The sequence below is a fragment of the Xiphias gladius genome, chromosome 8 (genome assembly GCF_016859285.1).
Source record: "Xiphias gladius isolate SHS-SW01 ecotype Sanya breed wild chromosome 8, ASM1685928v1, whole genome shotgun sequence".
In the NCBI taxonomy this organism is placed as follows: Eukaryota; Metazoa; Chordata; class Actinopteri; order Istiophoriformes; family Xiphiidae; genus Xiphias; species Xiphias gladius.
In genome coordinates this window covers 13760132-13778438 of record NC_053407.1, presented here as the reverse complement: position 1 = coordinate 13778438, position 18307 = coordinate 13760132, and the positions used below count along the sequence as shown (strand labels likewise).

Genomic DNA, 18307 nt, shown 5'->3' with positions numbered 1-18307 from the left:
TTGACCTGAATATTAGTCTAACACGGACATGGTGATAATTAAATATTATTGCTTAATGATTTTCAACAATGATTAGTTGATTAATCAATTAATTGGCAACATTTCTCATAATGAGTCCATTGTTTTGAGCCATTTTTTTTAAAGAAGAAATGCCAAAATGCTCTGTATCCAGCTCCTAAAATTTCCTTGGACATCTGCGAATATAAACTGAATATCTTTGGGTTTTGGACATTTGATGAAATAATCTTGGGCTGTGTAATTATGAAGGCCATTTTTTTCACAATTTTTTGACCTTTTTATAGACCAAACGATTAATCTTTCAATCAAGGAAATAACTGATGAATGACAATGAAAAGAATCACTACTTGCAGGCCTAAAAAACTAACAAATGTAGTTGTTTTTGTTGTACACATACCAAGAATTTGGTCTCATTGTATTGCAAAACGCTATAACATGTCAAATTTATAGATATCATAAAAATAATATTTTATTTTAAACCATAATTGCCTAACCCTAGTTTCACATTACACTTCTGCTAAATGCAGATTATTTCCTTCTACAGATTGACTGTCACCATGAATTATGCATTTCACTATATTTGTGTATTTTGCATCTTTTTTCTTTTTGATCTGGCAGTGAGGCCAAATCAAATATTTCAGGACAGTTAAACTTGTGTCTTTTCTTTCTCACCATTATTGAGTTTTTAAATAGTCAGCGAGGTCGATTTATATTCTATGTGCAGGGACTAAAATAAAATAATTTGTGTTTTTACTCTATAGGCTGTGGATGCACTCACTGATCCATCATTCTTCCACACAATCACCCATGTAATATAATAAACCTAACAACAATGGCCGCTGAGCAGAATTGTTTTACTGCAAGGAACTGTGCAATTCACCTTATTATTTTAATGAAATCCATGTTTGTTCTTTCTTAGTTTTCTGGGGTTGGATTTATAACAAAATAACTTGTTATATTGGGTATGGAAGTGTCAGACCACAGATTTTGGAGTTTTGGTGATTTGGGGGTATCACATGCGACAAATATCCTTGGCTAGAATCAATCCAGGGCTGTCAACTGGACGCCCAGACAATCAAGTAATTTTGATAAAATTAAAACAAGATACAACAGCTGTGAGGAAAGTAGGAAAGTTTCAGGGCTCTGATTTGAAAACCACAAGCTACCTGAGGATTTACAAAACACATTTAACAATCTGAAATACTTGTTTTTGCTTAGAAAATCTTTCAGCAGACTTATAAAGAATAAAGTCCATGACTTTCTTGCGCTAAAGCATTTCTATCTTTGTAAGAAACAAAAGAGAAAAGAGACTTTTCATGGACTGGTTGTATGTAGATTTGAGAGCTTTTTAACTAAGTACATATTTCAATATTTGTCATTTAACAGGAAATGCTTAGTTAAAAGAAATCAAATTGTACAAGACACGGCAACTGATTTGATATAATCTTTTTCTGTTTATTATATACACATAAAAAGAGCATAATGGTGAGAAACTATCAACATAAATGAGAAACAGGAAAAACATAAACCCTAAACTTCACAATGATTTGGTTTGTGAACACCAACAAAAATCATCTTCTTGCTGCTCATTCAAAGCTCAAGCAGCTTTTACAAATCGACCTGTTTCAGACTTTGTAAATTACATCTCTGACTCTAAACCTTTCACTCGCATATACTGTGTTTCTGTCCCTGTCCTGGTCACTCATTGTAGCGTGACAGTTTGAGTCGGGGGATGATGTTCATGGACTGCAGCTCCTGGAACAGCAGCTTGCAGGCATATGGGATACGCAGGGAGGAAACGTGGCAGGATGACTTACAGTAGTGACACCTGGAAAGCAGAAACTCAGAATCAGACTGGAAGACACGAACCAGAAGATTACTGACTGTGCATTCATCAGATCTGAGGACTTGCACGGGTCTGACAGTTGGCAAAAACCACTCCATGCTTTGTAGATTCAGTCTATAACCCAGCCTGAACTGAACAAGTCCTGTGATCCGGCTCTATTTATCCAGGCTCCACAACAGTTTCTGGTCTGCATTATAAGCTGATGCAATTCAGATCCGTAGTTGTCAAGTGAAGCGTTCAACTTACCACCCAGAGTATCCCAACAGGCCACACTGTCCGCACACGTCTACCTCAAAGGCGTCACTGGAGATCATGAGGCGCTCCAGCAGTAACATGCTCGCTCCGTAGCCGATCAGACAGTCGCGCTCCATCTCGCCCAGGCGCAGACCTCCGTCTCTGGAGCGGCCCTCTGTCGGCTGCCTGTCGGTGAGACAGACACATCCAGGGAACACGGACAGGTGAAACAGGGGAATATAGTCTGCTAGTCCACCTGTTCCGTATCTGACCGTTTGAATTGTATTGTATTGTTATAAAAACATACAGACAGGTGACAAATGAAAGGAATAACCAACATAAAGTGTCTTATTGAGGTGTTGGGCCAACACGAGCCACCAGAACAGCTTCAATGCTCCTTGGCATTGACTAATGGACACCATTCTTCCAAAAGACATTCCCTCATTCGGTGTTTTTGACGAGGGTGGTGGAGAGCGCTGTCTGACACGCTGGTCCAAAATCACCCATAGGTGTTCAGTTGGATGGAGATCTGGGGACTGTGACCATAGCATATGATTCACATCATTTTCATACTCAAACCTTTCAGTGACCCCTCGTGCTCTATGGGTGGGGGCATTGTCATCCTGGATGAGACCGACCCCATCGGGATAGAAATGTTTCATCGTAGGATAAAGGTGATCACTCGGAACAACTTCGTATTGATTAGCAGAAACCCTTCCCTCTAAGGGGGCAAGTGGACCCAAACCATGCCAACAAAATGCCCCCCACGGCATAACAGAGCCACCAGATCCCCTCACTGTTGGGGTCAAGCAGTCAGACCTGTGCCGTTCTCTTGGTGTATGCCACACACTTGTCGAGAATATGGTGAAGGATGACTCATCTGACCATATCCCTTTTTTTTCACATCTCTGTAAACCAGTACTTGTGGTTTTTGCACCATTGAACTCTCAAATGTGCATTCATCTTTGTAATGAGTGGTTTATGCACTGCAACCCTACTATAGTATCCCTCTCTGTGTAACTGTTGACGGACTGTTCTTGCTGACACAGTGATCACGTCCTGCATTGACATTCTCAGTCACCTGAGGAAGAGCAGCTCTTCTGTTTTTCCTTACATATCGCCCTAATGCACAAGCATCACGGTCATCAAATGTATGTTGTTGACCACTATTGCTGACCCTATTTACCCAACTTACTGATGTAGATCTAAATGCAGATGTCACTTGGTCACTGTTCCAGTTGAAACACGAGCCAGTTGAGCAGTCTTTGTCTTTGTGACTGAAGCTCCTGCCATTTGTACCCCAAAAAATGAACCCACTTAGGTCTTTTCCTCTTGTCACCTTGAAACAAAACCAGAATCAAATGGGCCTGCTCAGCATTTTTTTACATGCCACAGAGCATGATTGGATGTTAATTACTTAATTGTACCATGCAGTGTACCTGTGTGGAGCACCTGCATTTGTTATGTTTCTCCACTCATTTATTCAGGTTTTTCACATCACCCGTCTGTAGGTTTATTTCCACTAGTTCAATGTTATCTTTTTTTTTTTTTTTTTTTTAAATGCAAGTACAATCCTAAAATCCTTGATTTTACCTGGTGAGAACAGCTCTGGGGCCTCGGGCTCTGGCGTGCATTTTGTCAAGGACCATGTGCTTCAGTTTCTGATAATACACCGGTCCAAAGTAGATGAAAGCCTCCAGTGGTTCTCTGAGGAAAATACAGCAGTCAAACATACATACCAAGCTAAAGCATCCATAAATATCTTGTCAACACTACAATACAGAATATCTCTGTTAGGATACAATTCAGTAACATAAAAATCTGTCATTTATAAAATAAAAATACCAAATGTTTTGGTGGTTACATCTTCTGAAATTTTTAAACAGACTGAAGGAGTCATCTCTTAATCACAGCTGTGTTATTGTCTTGTGGTAGTGCAAGTGAGAGCAGGGGCCGCTTTAAAAACACTTGATGCTGAAGACATCATGACGATGGTGCATTCATGTTTCTCAGGGAAGCTCAGACATCCTACATTTAACAGTTCGCTACCAAGAATCTTTCTTAAGATGTGTTGTTGGAAAGTCAGACAGAAAAAAAAACAGCAGTAGGGCTGGAATTGTAGTCCTCCAAATCAAACGAGCTCATAAGCTGACCACCCAAATCTAATCAGTTCATCTTTGAGTCGAAGTGAACATTTGTGCCAGAGTTTAAGAAAATAACCTCAAGGAGTTACTGAGATATCGCGTTCACGAGAACGGGACAAACGGACGGACAACCTGGAAACATAATGCCTCTGGCCAGGGTGACAAAAGGTTGATATCCAGATGTCCTTGAAGACATCAGTGAAGAAGTGTGATCAAAACAGTCTCTGTTCACAGTGGCATAACCATTAAATCATGGGAAAAGGGTTTAACAAGTTGGATATGATGATTTTTTTTTTTTTTTTTTTTTTAAATCACAAGTTTCATATCTGCACAAGCTGCTTTTCATAATGTACTGAAATAAATACAAAGTTGAAATAGCCAGAGAAAAACAACCCAACCTAAAAAAAAAAAAAAAAGAAAGGGCTTGGAAATGTCGAGAAGTAATGTGACATGTTTGTGAATTGTGTTTAATGAGATAAAAAAATGATCCTATTACCCAGTGATTCCTGAGGTGACGTAGTCCTTGCCCTGGTAGTTGTATCCATAACGGATGAGATCCTCACACACATCCTTAACCTTGCTGCCTCCGAAGGCCGTACCATAGTGAAACCGTCCATCTAGGACACCCGCCTTCCCAGCCAGCAGTTCGATCAACTTTCCCACCTGACAGGATCAGAAACACTCAGAACAAGTCCAGAACGAAAACAACGGCTCTGTTCATAACATACATCTTTTGTGATTTACATCGTCTCCTGGCAGCAAATGGTGATATTATTGGTCAGATTAAATTACACATGTATCCCTCAGGGTGGGACCAGCAGTCTAAGGATGACTGATTTCAACAATTCCACTGAGGTCGCATCCAGAGGACCCCTGACCCCATCACATAAAAGGAAACACCTACTCTCATTTCACTCTCAGGCCACGGAAACTTCCTCCCGAGCCAAACATTTCTGAGTCTTTTCCATGACAACCACGGCTTGCAAACACACTGGCACTGACAACTTCAGCAGTAAAGATCATTCAAGTTTTTACAGTGTAAGAGACAAAAAGCAGGCAGACACAGGGCCAAGTTTCATGTCATTCACATTCCGCATCATCCTGCAGTTCAGATGTACTGTGCATGTTTGATAAAACTTCCACACACTGCTACAGGAGGCGGCTTTGCTGGCAGCCGTCTCTGCAGCAACAAATATCTGTTTGTGAACAGTGAGATTGCTGCTTAGCGGCGTCAATGGACGTGTGCTCTGGAAGCCATTGATAACCCAGAGAGGAGAGGAGCCGGGATAATAAGGGTTTTGTCTCAGAAGAGCAGACACAAACTTATGAAGAGCGACGGTCAACACAGAGACTGAGGTGATTCAGACTGAGCTCGCAGCCAAAAGTCACAAACAACTGTTTGCAGGTTCTGGATTAGGTGTCAAATTACCACCTTTACACGAAAACAAAAGTTGATTCAAGCTCCCACATTAATATCGCAGAACATCACATCTGAATTGATTAGATGATGCATTGACTGACCGAAAATTAATCAGCAATTACTTTAATAATCGATTAATCGTTTGAGTCACTTTTTAAGCAAAAAGGCCAAACCTTGACAGCTGCTCAAATGTGACAATTTACTGATTTTCTCTTTCTTATATGACAGTATATTGGATGTATTTGGTTTTTGAACTGTTGGTCGGACAAAACAAGGCTCCAAGAGGTTTTGATAGGCATTTTATAGTATTTTATAGCATTTTATAGCAAAAACAGTTGATTATTTTTCCACAATTGTGAAGAGTCGTACCGTCATTCTGGAGGGATATCCGTGAGGGTTCATGATAATATCTGGACAGATGCCCGAGTCACAGAACGGCATGTCCTCCTGTGGGACGATGAGTCCACAAACACCTGAAACAAAAACACACGCACGCAAACACACACAGAAACAAAAAAAAACATATTGAATTTAATGCACACATCTGTACACACAGCTGTATAATTGTACTTCCACAGATATTGCAGAAGAAACGAGCAAGGGAGCAATTTTCATTGATTTATGCTCTATTAATGTTGCAAAAACTAATCCATTGAGTAATCAATCAATTAACAGAAAATTAAACAATAATTTTATTATTTAATCAATTAAGTAGAAAAATACCAAACATATCCTGCTTTCAGCTTCTAATGTGAGGATTTGATGTTCTCAGTTTCAGATGTGCTGTCCATTTTCCATTACACTTCACAGATAGAAAAATGAATCGAAAAAGTAATCACGAGATTAAGGTAAAGAAAAAAATGTTAGCCGCATCTAAAGCTCAGATTTTAAGTAAATAGTTCAAACCAGGTTTACCCACTAACCTAACTGACCACAAAGTTCTGACTGAAAAATAGCAAAACTTTTTTGTTGTGTGTATTGCTGCTGGAAGCTTGGTGTGGACCTCTGGCTGAGCATGACATTTCCATACTCCCGTGGATAGACAGGGTCCTCTTTAGATTCACATGACGTGGGGGACAAGCGCCCTGGTAGCCAGGAGTTTAAGTGTCAGTGCAAATGTTTGCAGAGGGGCCGAAGCACTCTTCCCTGGCCAGGGTAAACAGATTGTAGGCCCATTTGCAAATGAAAAAAAGAGAAAGAGGAGAGAAGAGAAGGAGAGCAGGAAGTGGAGGAAGGTGCTTAGTTTGACGGGGAGACCAGGATTACACATCCACGACTTTCAGTTCAACTCAGAGGAAGAGGAGGGTATCAACTGGAGAGGTGAAATTGAAACCGAGCACGTGGGAAAAATTCACTATTAGCTGAACAGTCAGCGGCACAGCAGACTGCTGATGCCTTACACGATGCCGTAACAGGATGTTGACCGGGAACAAGTGCAACGATTTACTGGAAAGTCATCCAACAGCAGGAAGTAGGCGAAAAGAAAAGAGAAAAGGCGAGTGTGGGAGGGCCAGGGGAGAAGGCGAAAGGGAAAGTAAAAAGAAAGAAAAGGAAGTCAACAAAAAAGTTTGAAAATCAGGGTTAAAGTGGGACGAAAGAGGAAAGAAAAGAGGAGGAAAGAAAGTGGAAATGGTGGAGAAGGTGAACAGAGAGAGAGAGAGAGAGAGAGAGAGAGAGAGAGAGAGAGAGAGAGAGAGAGAGAGAGAGAGAGAGGGAGATGAGAGAGAGAGAGACAGAGAGAGAGACAGTAGTTCCCATAGCAGACATCCTCGGTGTTGTTTGTTTTGTGTGAAAGTGAATGATAAAAGAGGCATGAAATCAGCGGAGAAAGGCAAGACAACAGCAAGAGTCCAGAGCCCTCCATCACAGCTCATACAGCTCCACGCTGGCAGCTCGCACAATGGGCCCCTACTACTGACAACCTCTTCACCTCCTCCCCCACCTCCACAGCTGTGTGTGTGTGTGTGCGTGTTTGTGTGTGACCGGTAAATAATTAACTTATTCTGCTCTACTGACCAGGAGTAGTCATGAGTAGCTGGGGGATCTATCGCTGCAGCCAAATTCACTACTAATTAAATAATAAAACCTCAATTTAGGATTCTGTTTAGGATTCTATTAAAAAATATTTGTCAAGCAAGAAAATGTGGTTATTTCGACATACAAAAACCCCACTGGAGCAAAAATGCAGGTTTTACAAGCTGTTCTACTCTCTAAAGTAGCTGTGAACACCTTAACGTGACTTCACAGAACACTGATTAGAAACTAGCCATACATCAGTTGCACATCTGGGGCTTTCCATCCAGATCTCCTCCAGCTAACCCCCTGGCGACCCCTCTCTCTTCGTCACTATCTGAGACAGAAGACATTGTCCCATCCCGAGCTGACCGCCCAGTGGCCACCGCGTTAATGAAGAGAGTAAATTATGCATGGCGCCAGTTAGCTTTTTGATTAAAACATCATACAAACCCTCTATAGGGGAGGTTCTGCAAAACAATGGAGGTTGTAAACACTTTTCCCTAGTAGCAGCAGAATACTGCTGGGGTGTAATAAATTTGCATAGTCTGGCACAGGACAAAGAGCCAATTAATTGAAAAGAGCTCTTGAAAGATGAGGACAGGGGGGCAGTGACAGAGCAACAGCCACTGGGACTTGACTCAACAAATGCTCCGACACAGAGACAAACAAAGATTTTCTTTTTTTTGGCCAGTCATTTACAATGTTTCACAACAAGTTAAAATTTTGCCTTGAAGTGAATATTAATGAATATTAGTGCAATTTTCTGTATTGTGCACATTCACATTTGAGCTCAAAATGCTTCCTTTGTTTCAGAGAGAAGACGGTGTGACAGTGCTGAGGTTGGCACCTTTCTGTCCGTGACGACTGCTGAATTTGTCTCCTATCTCTGGTCTCCGGGTCTGCCTCAGGAGGATCTTGATGAGGAAAGCATCTTCGGCGTTAGACGAGATCATGACCTTCTCGATGTACGAATCTGTTGAGCCCTTATAGCTGCAAACAAAAAGAGAATAGCCAAAATTGTTTTTTATATTTTCCACAGCAGGATTTACAACACATCAAATTTGTGCCTTGTTTCCACATACATTCCACAGTAACTGAACAGGTGGGTCCACAGTGAGGTGACACAAGTTGAGGTCACAGTGAACATACAGGGATGGGTGGGTGTGGTGGTTGCACTCACCTGATGGGCACGTCCCTGTACTGGGGCTGGCCTGGCTGGGTACTGCCCTCCAGTGGTGTCTGGGTGACAGTTGGCATGGACTTGTTCACCAACACCTGCTTGTTCTCCACTCTCTCACCTGTGGCACACACACACACACACACACACACACACACACACACACACACACACACACACACACACACACACACACACACACACACACACACACACACACACACACACACACACGATAGATCACAGATTAAAATACAACGTTAGCATGGCCTGCTCACATGAACCAAGGCCCATTATGTGCTCTTGTAGGGGAGCTGTTAAGGCTGGGTCAGCAATTTCCTGCTACGTCCCACAACTAAAATAAATCAACAGTATCACTCTGAAATAGGGATCAAGCTCTAAATCAACATGGGGACTGATATACACCAACAATAAACTCTCCTTTCACCTTCACCTCCTTTCAATTCAACTCCCACAGCTGGTTTTCCACCCACAAGAAGGTGAGTGTTACCTGTAAATCCAATATTTTTGTTCTTTGTGGCCTGTTTATTGATCTTTTATTTCAATTAAAACTTCACCTTTATTTTGACCAGTGTATCTATCCACCTATCCAACATGTATAAAAGGACTTCTTCTGGATACTGTGTCTTCCAAACTTGTACTAAATTACCATTTATCCAACTTAACTATTGAGTGCATTTTTGTTTTGAAGAAATTTTGAATGCCACGCTGTCGAAAGCAGTCAGTGTCTGCGGATGAAACAATCAAATGTAAGCAAGCACACATAGTGTGCTTATTAAGTTTAATTAATTAACTGTACCGTGAACCGTGTCTTTTATTGGGTCGTGGTATGTGTATGTCAAAACAAAATGAAGCTGTGATAAAAAAAAAAAAAAAAGCTGGATACTCTGCTTATGTTGTAATGCTCAGTTAGTCAGTACCTGACTGAGAGATTTTACAAACAGACCACTTTGTTATTATGTACCACTCTCAACACAGTTCAACAGCCGTTACATCATATTTACTAAGTAAAGATCTAGAAACTGCTCATTAGGTGAAACACAGTAAAAAGGCAAAATAAACTGACAAGCAGTGAAACACTGCACATTAAATGAGCCCTCAAAATAAAGTTTAATGATATTAATGATATAGTCAATCACATTTACTGGAGCACTAGAAACTTGTGAGGAGCAGCAAAGCACGCTGGGTCTCCGCTGGTCCTGCTGGTACTCACCGGGGGAGCAGATGCCGTCAGCATCCAGGATGCTGTGCCTCCAGATGGGCTTTCGTGTGGCAGCATCCAGCATGGGCCCCATTACCTTGTCAAAGGTCTGGTTGGTGTAACGCCGCAGTGTACACTTGGCGTTTTTATAGACGAGGCACCGGCCAAATCCTGTAGAGACAAGATACACGTTAGACTTTCTAAATTTCCGCTGCCTGAACCTGTTAGTAATAATCAAATAAGTTATAATAGAAGCCTTTCGTGAAAACTGCTCCGTGTCATTTCCAGGCAGGTCTCACCTCTGTCAAGTGAGGCTTTGTTGAGGACCAGAGCATCCTCTATGTCGTAGCCGCTGTAGCTCATTACGGCCACGGTGGCGTTCTGACCGGCAGGCAGCTTCTCAAAGTCAATCAGCTCAATGGTTTTTGTCTTGACCATGGGCCTCTGGGGATACGCCAGTAGGTACATCAGGGTGTCGATGCGGTTCCTCTGGTTGTAACCAATAGTGCCTGGAGAGAGGAAACATGGGGAGTCGGTGAATATGATAACAGCAAAATTTGGAAAGAAGTTTTCTGTCTGTCTTACTTACTTTCAGAAATGTCATTATATTAAAATTTTCACTGTTTCAATGCACATGTTAAATGTCTAGCTGTCTATAGATCAATTATTAGAGGTGTTTGATCCTTCAGTAGGGTCGGGGCTGGGCCTGGTTAGCACTATCTCAGAGCAGCGCAGTGGAGGAACGGGGCGAGTTATGGCATAAAGCCTGGCCTCCCTGGAAGTCTTGACATTTGTCAGATGCTATTACTTCACAATCAGGCTACAAGCACAGAGTCTGTGATAATAGGCCAGGGCCACACAACCAGATTTGCACATGTATAGGGTTGTCCACACAAAACAGACAAGGCAGAGGATATTGTGCCAAATATAGTTCCAGTCTGTGTTTTTGTAAAGATGGGGGGAGGGGAGGAAGGGATGGACAGAGGTAAAGTAGTGGGTTGGGGGTGACAGAGGTTCTTACGAATTTTAGCAAGGCCGTTTGGGGAAGTTTTGGTTACCAAGGAGCTGCCGGTGTGCACTCAGTGGTCTTTCGCAGCTGAGCACACTGACCCCCTGTGCATAGCCAGAGCAGACACAATGAATTGCTAATGACACTCTGGGTGACTGGCAGGGAAAGGGCCTCCGCACACACAGCACAATAGAGAGCCTACGCAAGCGTCCCATGTTTGATGTCCAAACGCGTACACACACTGACCCACACACACACACACTGACCCACACACACACACACACACACACACACACACACACACACACACACACACACACACACACACACACACACACACACACACACACACACACACACACACACACATAAGGAAAACACTCAATCACATATACAAATGTATTCTGACAAGAGGTAGAGCAGGAGTAGAGTTTTGGGGGAGACGAACCAGCAAGCTTCTTGTATCTATGTTCTTTGTTATTTTAATGTCCTTCTGGATGATTTTAACTTCTGCAAATAAAACTCTAAACTCTGAACCAGCAGATTAAGGAGGCTTAAGAATAGTGTTCATGTAAGATTAAATTACTGTAAGTGTCTGTGTTTTTGTGTGTGTGTGTGTGTGTGTGTGTGTGTGTGGAGGCACAGAAGTAAACACTGCAGCTGTGTGGAGGATGTTTGAGAAGGGATTTGAGATCTTCACGCGTTAATGACCCGCTTGCTGACTGAAACTACCTGCTCAGCTGAGTCTTACCCATGGCCTGCTTGCCCATAGCGCACTGGTATGTGTTCCTGGGTGACTGGTTGTGGTGGGGGTAGGGAATGAGGCCGGCACACACCCCGAGCAGCGTGAAGGGCTCGATCTCCAAGTGTGTCGTGTCTCTGCAGAAATATAAATAAATAAATTTATTAATAAACAAATTAAAGAGGAAATAAGCACAGCCTTGATCGACATAAACGAACCAGAGGGATCTTTTTCCAGTTTTTTTTCATGTCAACAGAATCATGCGCCGCTCACTTGTTAATCATGTGTTCATAAAGGGCGATCTGACAGTCATTCTCCTCGTTGACATCCAGGTACTCCACCAGGCCCTCGTGCAGGAAATCCTCAAAGGTTCTGGAGTCAAGAAAAGTGGGTTTCAGAAATGATAAGAACGAGATGAGTTGTATAAAAAGTTGTATTAAAAAAAAAAAAATAAAGCAGACAATGTGCTCTTTTAATGTACACGATTATCTGCAAACAAATATATGCTCTTAAAAAATCTCCCAGCAAGTAGTTCTCCTGACTCCCAGCCTCACCTGTAGCCCTGCGACAGATCTTCGATGTGTTTGTTTTTCACCGTCGGCTGTCCCTTCTTCACTATGATGTACGGCCTGAAGGGGAACAACAACACAGAAAAACCGAACAACGTCAAACCCCTATAATGAGTCTACTTTCACCTTTTCGTTATCAAAAACATGATGGTAACATGGGGTAAACAAGTGTTAAGGTTTACTGAATTTTGCAATTCCGATCCAAAAAAGAAAAAGCAAATTTAAATTCCTAGAAAAAGACAAGCAAGACAATTATTCAAGAAAACTTGAATAATGCACTGTACAAAGACCTGGTTGTATTACCTATCCATTACAGAGGGTGTTCTACTTATTGCATATCAATAACATTCATTGTTATGCTTTTTAATGCTTTAAGTATACATTTGGAGGTCTAACGTCTTCCCCACCTGCAAAGGCGTCCTCCGTCTGACGAGATGTAGACGCAGCGATCGGTCAAGTTGGTGGAGATGGACACAAATTCGTTGATGAAACCTGCCCTACGCATCAGTCTGAAGGTGTTGACCAGCTTATGATGGTCTCTAATTACACCCAGAATGTTACCTGTGGAAGTAATACAGCCGGTTGGACAGGTATAAATACAGAGTCAATGCACATATTTACAAAACTACAGGAACACTAAAACACTGTCACCAACTATCACCTTTGAAAGAACACTGTTACGCTGAGATATATTTTGTAACCTGCATGTGAGTCAGTGCTGTACAGGGTTAAGAGTCTTTAAAATAATTAAGCTTTAAAGGAATAATCCAACATTTTGCGAAACATGTTTGTTTGCTTTCTTCTCAGGAGTTAGAAGAGAAGGTTGATCCGTCTAACTAAGCAGAGTCACTGGAAGTACGGACACCAGCATTCTGAGAGAGTTCAAGGTAATAACTGTCAGATCTATTTGTTTCCTGCTTGTTTTTCCTAGTTTGTGTCTAAAGTACAGTTGCAACAAGTGATTATTTTCACAACCAAATACACTGTCCATTATTTTCTCAATTAATCATCTTGAGAAAAGTGAAAAATGCCCATCACAATTTCCCAGAGCCCAATCTGACATCTTCAAATTTCTTGTTTTATTCGACCAACAGTCTCAAATTCAAATTTATGGCGTTTACTTTCATGTTAGACAAAGAATAGCATTTGATATTTGCGAAGCTGGAAACAGTTTGGCATTTTTACTTGAAAAAGATTCAAAAGATTAATCAACAATCAAAACTGCCGCTGATTAATTTTCTAGTCAGCTGACTAATTGTTTCAGCTCTACTCGAAATAACGATCCATGACGGGTCAAAAAGCTGCAGGTAATTCGGGAGTATTAACAGTGAGTAGATCCGACGTTTGGGTTAAGTTCTGACTAAAAGACTCACATCCACAAATTTTAAGCCGATACAAAGATTGAAACAGCATGCATATACAGTAAGAGTACTGAGAACCTCCACGGCTGGTGAAAAGCAGAGCTCAAACAGCTTGCAGGGGGTTTGTCCATATCAAGTCTGACAGAAAATGACTGGAGAACAGAGGAGACACTGTGCTCTGCCTCTGTGTGAGGGCACATTTGCAGGGAAACACTCTCAGAAGGGCTTTGACGCCTGCTGGTACCAACTAATTAAATGGTATGGCAGCTAATATAATTTGACAGTTATCAGTGGCGAGACAAACATATACAGTAATTAAGGGGCCAAGTTCTGACTCATGAATAATACCTACTGCGGCCATGAAATTAATGACTTATCAGCCTTCTGGCAAAATACAAAATTACCTTCTGTAAACTAAACAGAACATTTTTCCCTTCATGTTCATAAGCAATGCATTCAAAACAGGGAGGATTAAACTTTCTTCTCAAGTGATCTAAAGTAAAAGCATCCCCAATGTTAATTCTTTTTGGTTTTTATTTATTTATTTATCTATTAGGCTCTACTGGTGCAAAGGAGGAGTACCATTGAGGAACACGAGGAAGACGCTCGGGTAGGAGAGCTCCTCTCCACAGAGCAGGTTGACGTCTTCTACCCCGAGGTTGAAGGCCAGTTTGACAATTGGACCGTCCTCCATGTCGGTAGTAATGTGGGTCATCAGAGCCAAGTTCTTCACCAGACCACAGGCCTACAGAACCGGAACAATCACAGAAACCACGTACAGGTGGTTTAAAAGATTAGGTGTTTCCTCTGAATAACACTGCACACGACGCAAGAATACTACACCACAAGCTTTGGTGACCGCACCAAATCAATCTGCAACAATATTTATAATGGACATCTAATGACATTTTCAAGTGGCTGTCCTCTGAGTTTTTACAACAAGCAACATTTGGCTCAGGTCTGGTAAGTAAAAGAAAACCTGAAGAAACTATTTCCTGTTTATTGGTAGCTCTTAGTATCTAAGCATCACAGGGGTTAAATAATAAAAAAAAAAACCATATCAAATGTTCTCAACTGTGAAAGTTCAATGGATTTTATTGAAGGCCAACAACTTGGTGCTACAAATTTAAGCACTGTATTTGCTTCCTAAACTCAGTCTCCTTTTCTTCCTTCGATTTCTCTCTCTTTCTAAAAGTAGTCTGGAACCAGGCTACGGATAAAGTAGTGTTTTTATTTTGTACTAGAAAATGCGGCTTTAATTTCACATGTGCACATGCACAGGTGTGCTGCATTTACACACCCTCATGCTTTAACACTGACTGATTTTTATCTGATGGGTTATAAAACCAGATTCTAATCCAACATGTCTAATCCAAAACTTGTCATTCAGCAAAGAGGTGAAGTGCCTCAAAAAAGAGCGTGTGTGAGGAAAAAAAGTTTTCAGTCATTTCTAGTTTGAAGATAACACTATCTTGTTGAATAACATTCACTGAAATTAAACACTATGTAGTAAAATAAGTTTTCATCAAACCAATTAGGTCACTTTTGACCCATAATTTGACATCAAACCAATTGTAGGTAAGCAAAGGTGGCCTATAATTGGTTATACTCTTTTTATTTAGTTATTTTTATTTTTTTAACATGTAATATTCTAACAATTTGAATTGGATCCCACGTTTATGACACTGTCTGAATTTTGCCAAAGCATGTCTTTGGTCTCCAAAGCTCTACGTCAGTCGGTGGTGGATGAGTCTCAAAGTGTGATCTAGGACCACTGTTTTGGAGTGAAGACCAAAGGTTTTAGCACTTTTCTCCCACAACTGTCAACTTACATCTCAGACAGCCTCAAATCGAACAGTGTAAAGGGCCTTAAGTGTAACCACCTCACCGGGTCAGGAGGAACAGGTCAGGTGTGGCTGCTGCAGCTCACTCACCTCTCCCTCAGGGGTGTCAGACGGACACAGCATGCCCCACTGTGATGGCTGCAGGGAGCGCGGCCCGCTGACCTTCCTGGTCTTCTCAAACTGGGAGGAGATCCGGGTCATCATGCCAAGAGCCGATATGAAGGAGAGACGAGACAGGACCTGGGTGACACCCTGACGGTCCATCTTGAATCTCTTCAGAGACCAGTTGCCCTGTGGACAGAAAAAAGCAAGAAAAGAAAAATTCCAACATCGGTATTTACTATTCTTTATTAACCTGCCTATTCATGAGCAAAAACTAGAAATGAATGCCAAAATGTAGGACTATTAAATTAATTAGGCTTATAAGGAGTGTGCTGGTGCTTTCAAAGCTTTCTGATTTGAGAGATATGCATGCAGGTCTCAACTTAGATGATGCCTGTTTAAATTCTGACATGTTTTTTTTTTTTTTTTATGAATGGAAACTGGATTTTAGTTTTGAAATCTTTATGCTGTTTTAACACAAATCACTTACTTTCAGTCTGCACTGTGTATTGGGAAAGAAACCATCAAACAGCAATAATAATATATTTTGAAGAGGCAATGTTCACCTGACATACCTCTGCTCTCAGCAGCAGATACTGAGTGTTTTCAAGAATGAAAGTAACTGGAAGGTTTTTCAGCTCCTGAGCATTTTCTTAAGATAAATATTCATTCAGCAGAAGAAGGCTGTGGGATATGGCTGAAAGCTATGTGAACAGCTAAGTAAGTTATCCTTGACTCTATCACACTATACCTTTTTCAAGGAAGAGGGGAAAAAAAAAAAAAAAAAAAAAACTTAAATAAAAAAGTTTAGGTTTGTGTCTGAGTTTGTAAAGGTAACTAATAATTGTTTACATAAATTAAAAAATCCTATCTAATTACTTGTGTGTAAAGAGTCTTCGGAAAGCCACGTTTCTTGGCAGAAGAATCTGAACCATGTTCCTCCAGGAAAAAGGTGCATCCTTTCTATTGAATTATTTCATTATATTTATGGTCTCAGGTTTGTGCACTCTCACCGTGGATATGGCATTGACCATGCCGTTGGTGATCTGATCCTGCCGCATGTGCTTCACCACATCGAACTGAGCTGCTCTCTGCTTGGGGATGATCTGGTCAGCAATTTTCTTCAGTTCAGAGTTAAACTTCTTAAACAGATCTTCAAACAGCAGAGACAGGAGCTAGAAAAGACAGAGAGAGAGCACTGTTACAAAGCAAAGCATTTTTGATTTATATTAATCACCTGTCAAGTCTCCAAACAAAACACGGAGGGAGAACAACAATCATTTCAGAGTTTGAGTCATCATTGTTTCTTCACACAGTCTGACTTTCAGATCTCCTGGCAGGCTTCATCTGCTCGTGTCTCTAATCAGCGCTGAGGTGCATTTACAGTCAGATTTAATAACCAGGTGTGCCGGCTCACTGATAAGCCTGACCTGGCCTCCATCCCATGTCCCTGTCCTCCTCCGCCAGGCCCGAAGGAGGCAACCTCTCTCATAACCCCCACCCGCCCTGTGCATTAGCATACATCAAAACAAACAGGCAGCGCTGCTTGAAATTAATAAAGAAATTAAGCTTCCGTTGCGCAGCCAGGCCAATTAGTTGAATGTCAGGGAACCATAATTGGAGAGTGAGGAGACTGCTGGCGTTGTTAGTGTGTAAGCCCCCTATTGAAAGAGGGCTCTGTGTTCCCCCTCCTCCCATCTCCTGCTCCTTATACAGAGCAGGTTGGGGGGGGGAATTAAAGGCCTTAAGACAGCAGTAATTACATTATCAGAGCCGGGCCTGCGGATTAGCTCAATCGCTCCAGTCAAGGCAGCAATTCTATTGTCACGGTGCTGAAAAATCCCCATGCTTCCACATCCTCGGGATTTTGGTGCCACCGCATATCTCTCTCTTGACAAAGCCAGACTGAAATACAGGGGGAGGGGGGACGAAAACAAAACAGGGAAAAACAAAGCTGAGGGAAAATAATGAGAGTATTATTAAGAGAAGGAGGCAGGAACAAAGATGCAGGTGAGAGATCAGGGCTGGAGCAGCTGCTGTCCTCCGGTCCATTCCTGTGATCCATTCGCACTAAAGCATGTGAGCGTTATTGGCACGTTTTTATACACGTATTATTAATAAGCATCAAATGTGGTCTGTTTTCTCATGGCTCTATGACTAAAGAAAAGGTAGTAAACACCTTTCAGTTACACAGAAAAGAATAAACATCGAGTTGAACAGGGTTTCTTTTATGTTAGAACTCTGCAATTTCCTGTTTAACAGTTGACAAATTAACAAATAAACTGAACTTAACGGGCCTGATGTTTTTGTGTCGTAATGTGAAATATAAAAAGACTGACTGAATGGAGGATTAAATTAGGTATTGTACAAAGTGTAAATGAGACCACATGGAGTACAGGTGGACAGAGGCTTACCTGTCCAGCCAACTCAAGACGTTTGTTGCCATAGTAATCTCTGTCGTCCACCTTGTTGTCCCCCTGGGCCAGGATCACCCTCCTCACCATCACAGCCAGATAAATACACTTAGCCCGAAAGTTAAACTCTTTGACCTGCAGACAAAATACAAAATGGTTATACTTTGTTGAACACACTGAGTATAATCA

General features: G+C 41.6%; 1 protein-coding gene across 2 annotated transcripts in view; it reads right to left on the bottom strand.

The window, feature by feature from the left end:
• Positions 1 to 1449: 1449 nt before the first annotated feature.
• The window catches only part of polr3b (polymerase (RNA) III (DNA directed) polypeptide B), a 26209-nt gene continuing 9351 nt past the window's right edge, over positions 1450 to 18307 (bottom strand). The window contains exons 12-28 of one of the 2 annotated variants that reach the window (XM_040134013.1): positions 18119 to 18253; positions 16718 to 16879; positions 15693 to 15893; positions 14341 to 14503; positions 12805 to 12958; positions 12383 to 12457; positions 12102 to 12200; positions 11838 to 11965; positions 10377 to 10586; positions 10090 to 10248; positions 8859 to 8976; positions 8526 to 8668; positions 6032 to 6135; positions 4739 to 4905; positions 3692 to 3805; positions 2111 to 2284; positions 1450 to 1846 (exon numbers count right to left, since the gene is read on the bottom strand). In XM_040134013.1, coding sequence (XP_039989947.1) covers positions 1717 to 1846; positions 2111 to 2284; positions 3692 to 3805; positions 4739 to 4905; positions 6032 to 6135; positions 8526 to 8668; positions 8859 to 8976; positions 10090 to 10248; positions 10377 to 10586; positions 11838 to 11965; positions 12102 to 12200; positions 12383 to 12457; positions 12805 to 12958; positions 14341 to 14503; positions 15693 to 15893; positions 16718 to 16879; positions 18119 to 18253 — 2436 coding nt within the window. In that variant the 3' untranslated portion in view covers positions 1450 to 1716. The remainder of the gene's footprint in view (positions 1847 to 2110; positions 2285 to 3691; positions 3806 to 4738; positions 4906 to 6031; positions 6136 to 8525; positions 8669 to 8858; positions 8977 to 10089; positions 10249 to 10376; positions 10587 to 11837; positions 11966 to 12101; positions 12201 to 12382; positions 12458 to 12804; positions 12959 to 14340; positions 14504 to 15692; positions 15894 to 16717; positions 16880 to 18118; positions 18254 to 18307) is intronic. The other variant, XM_040134014.1, reaches the window with a different exon arrangement.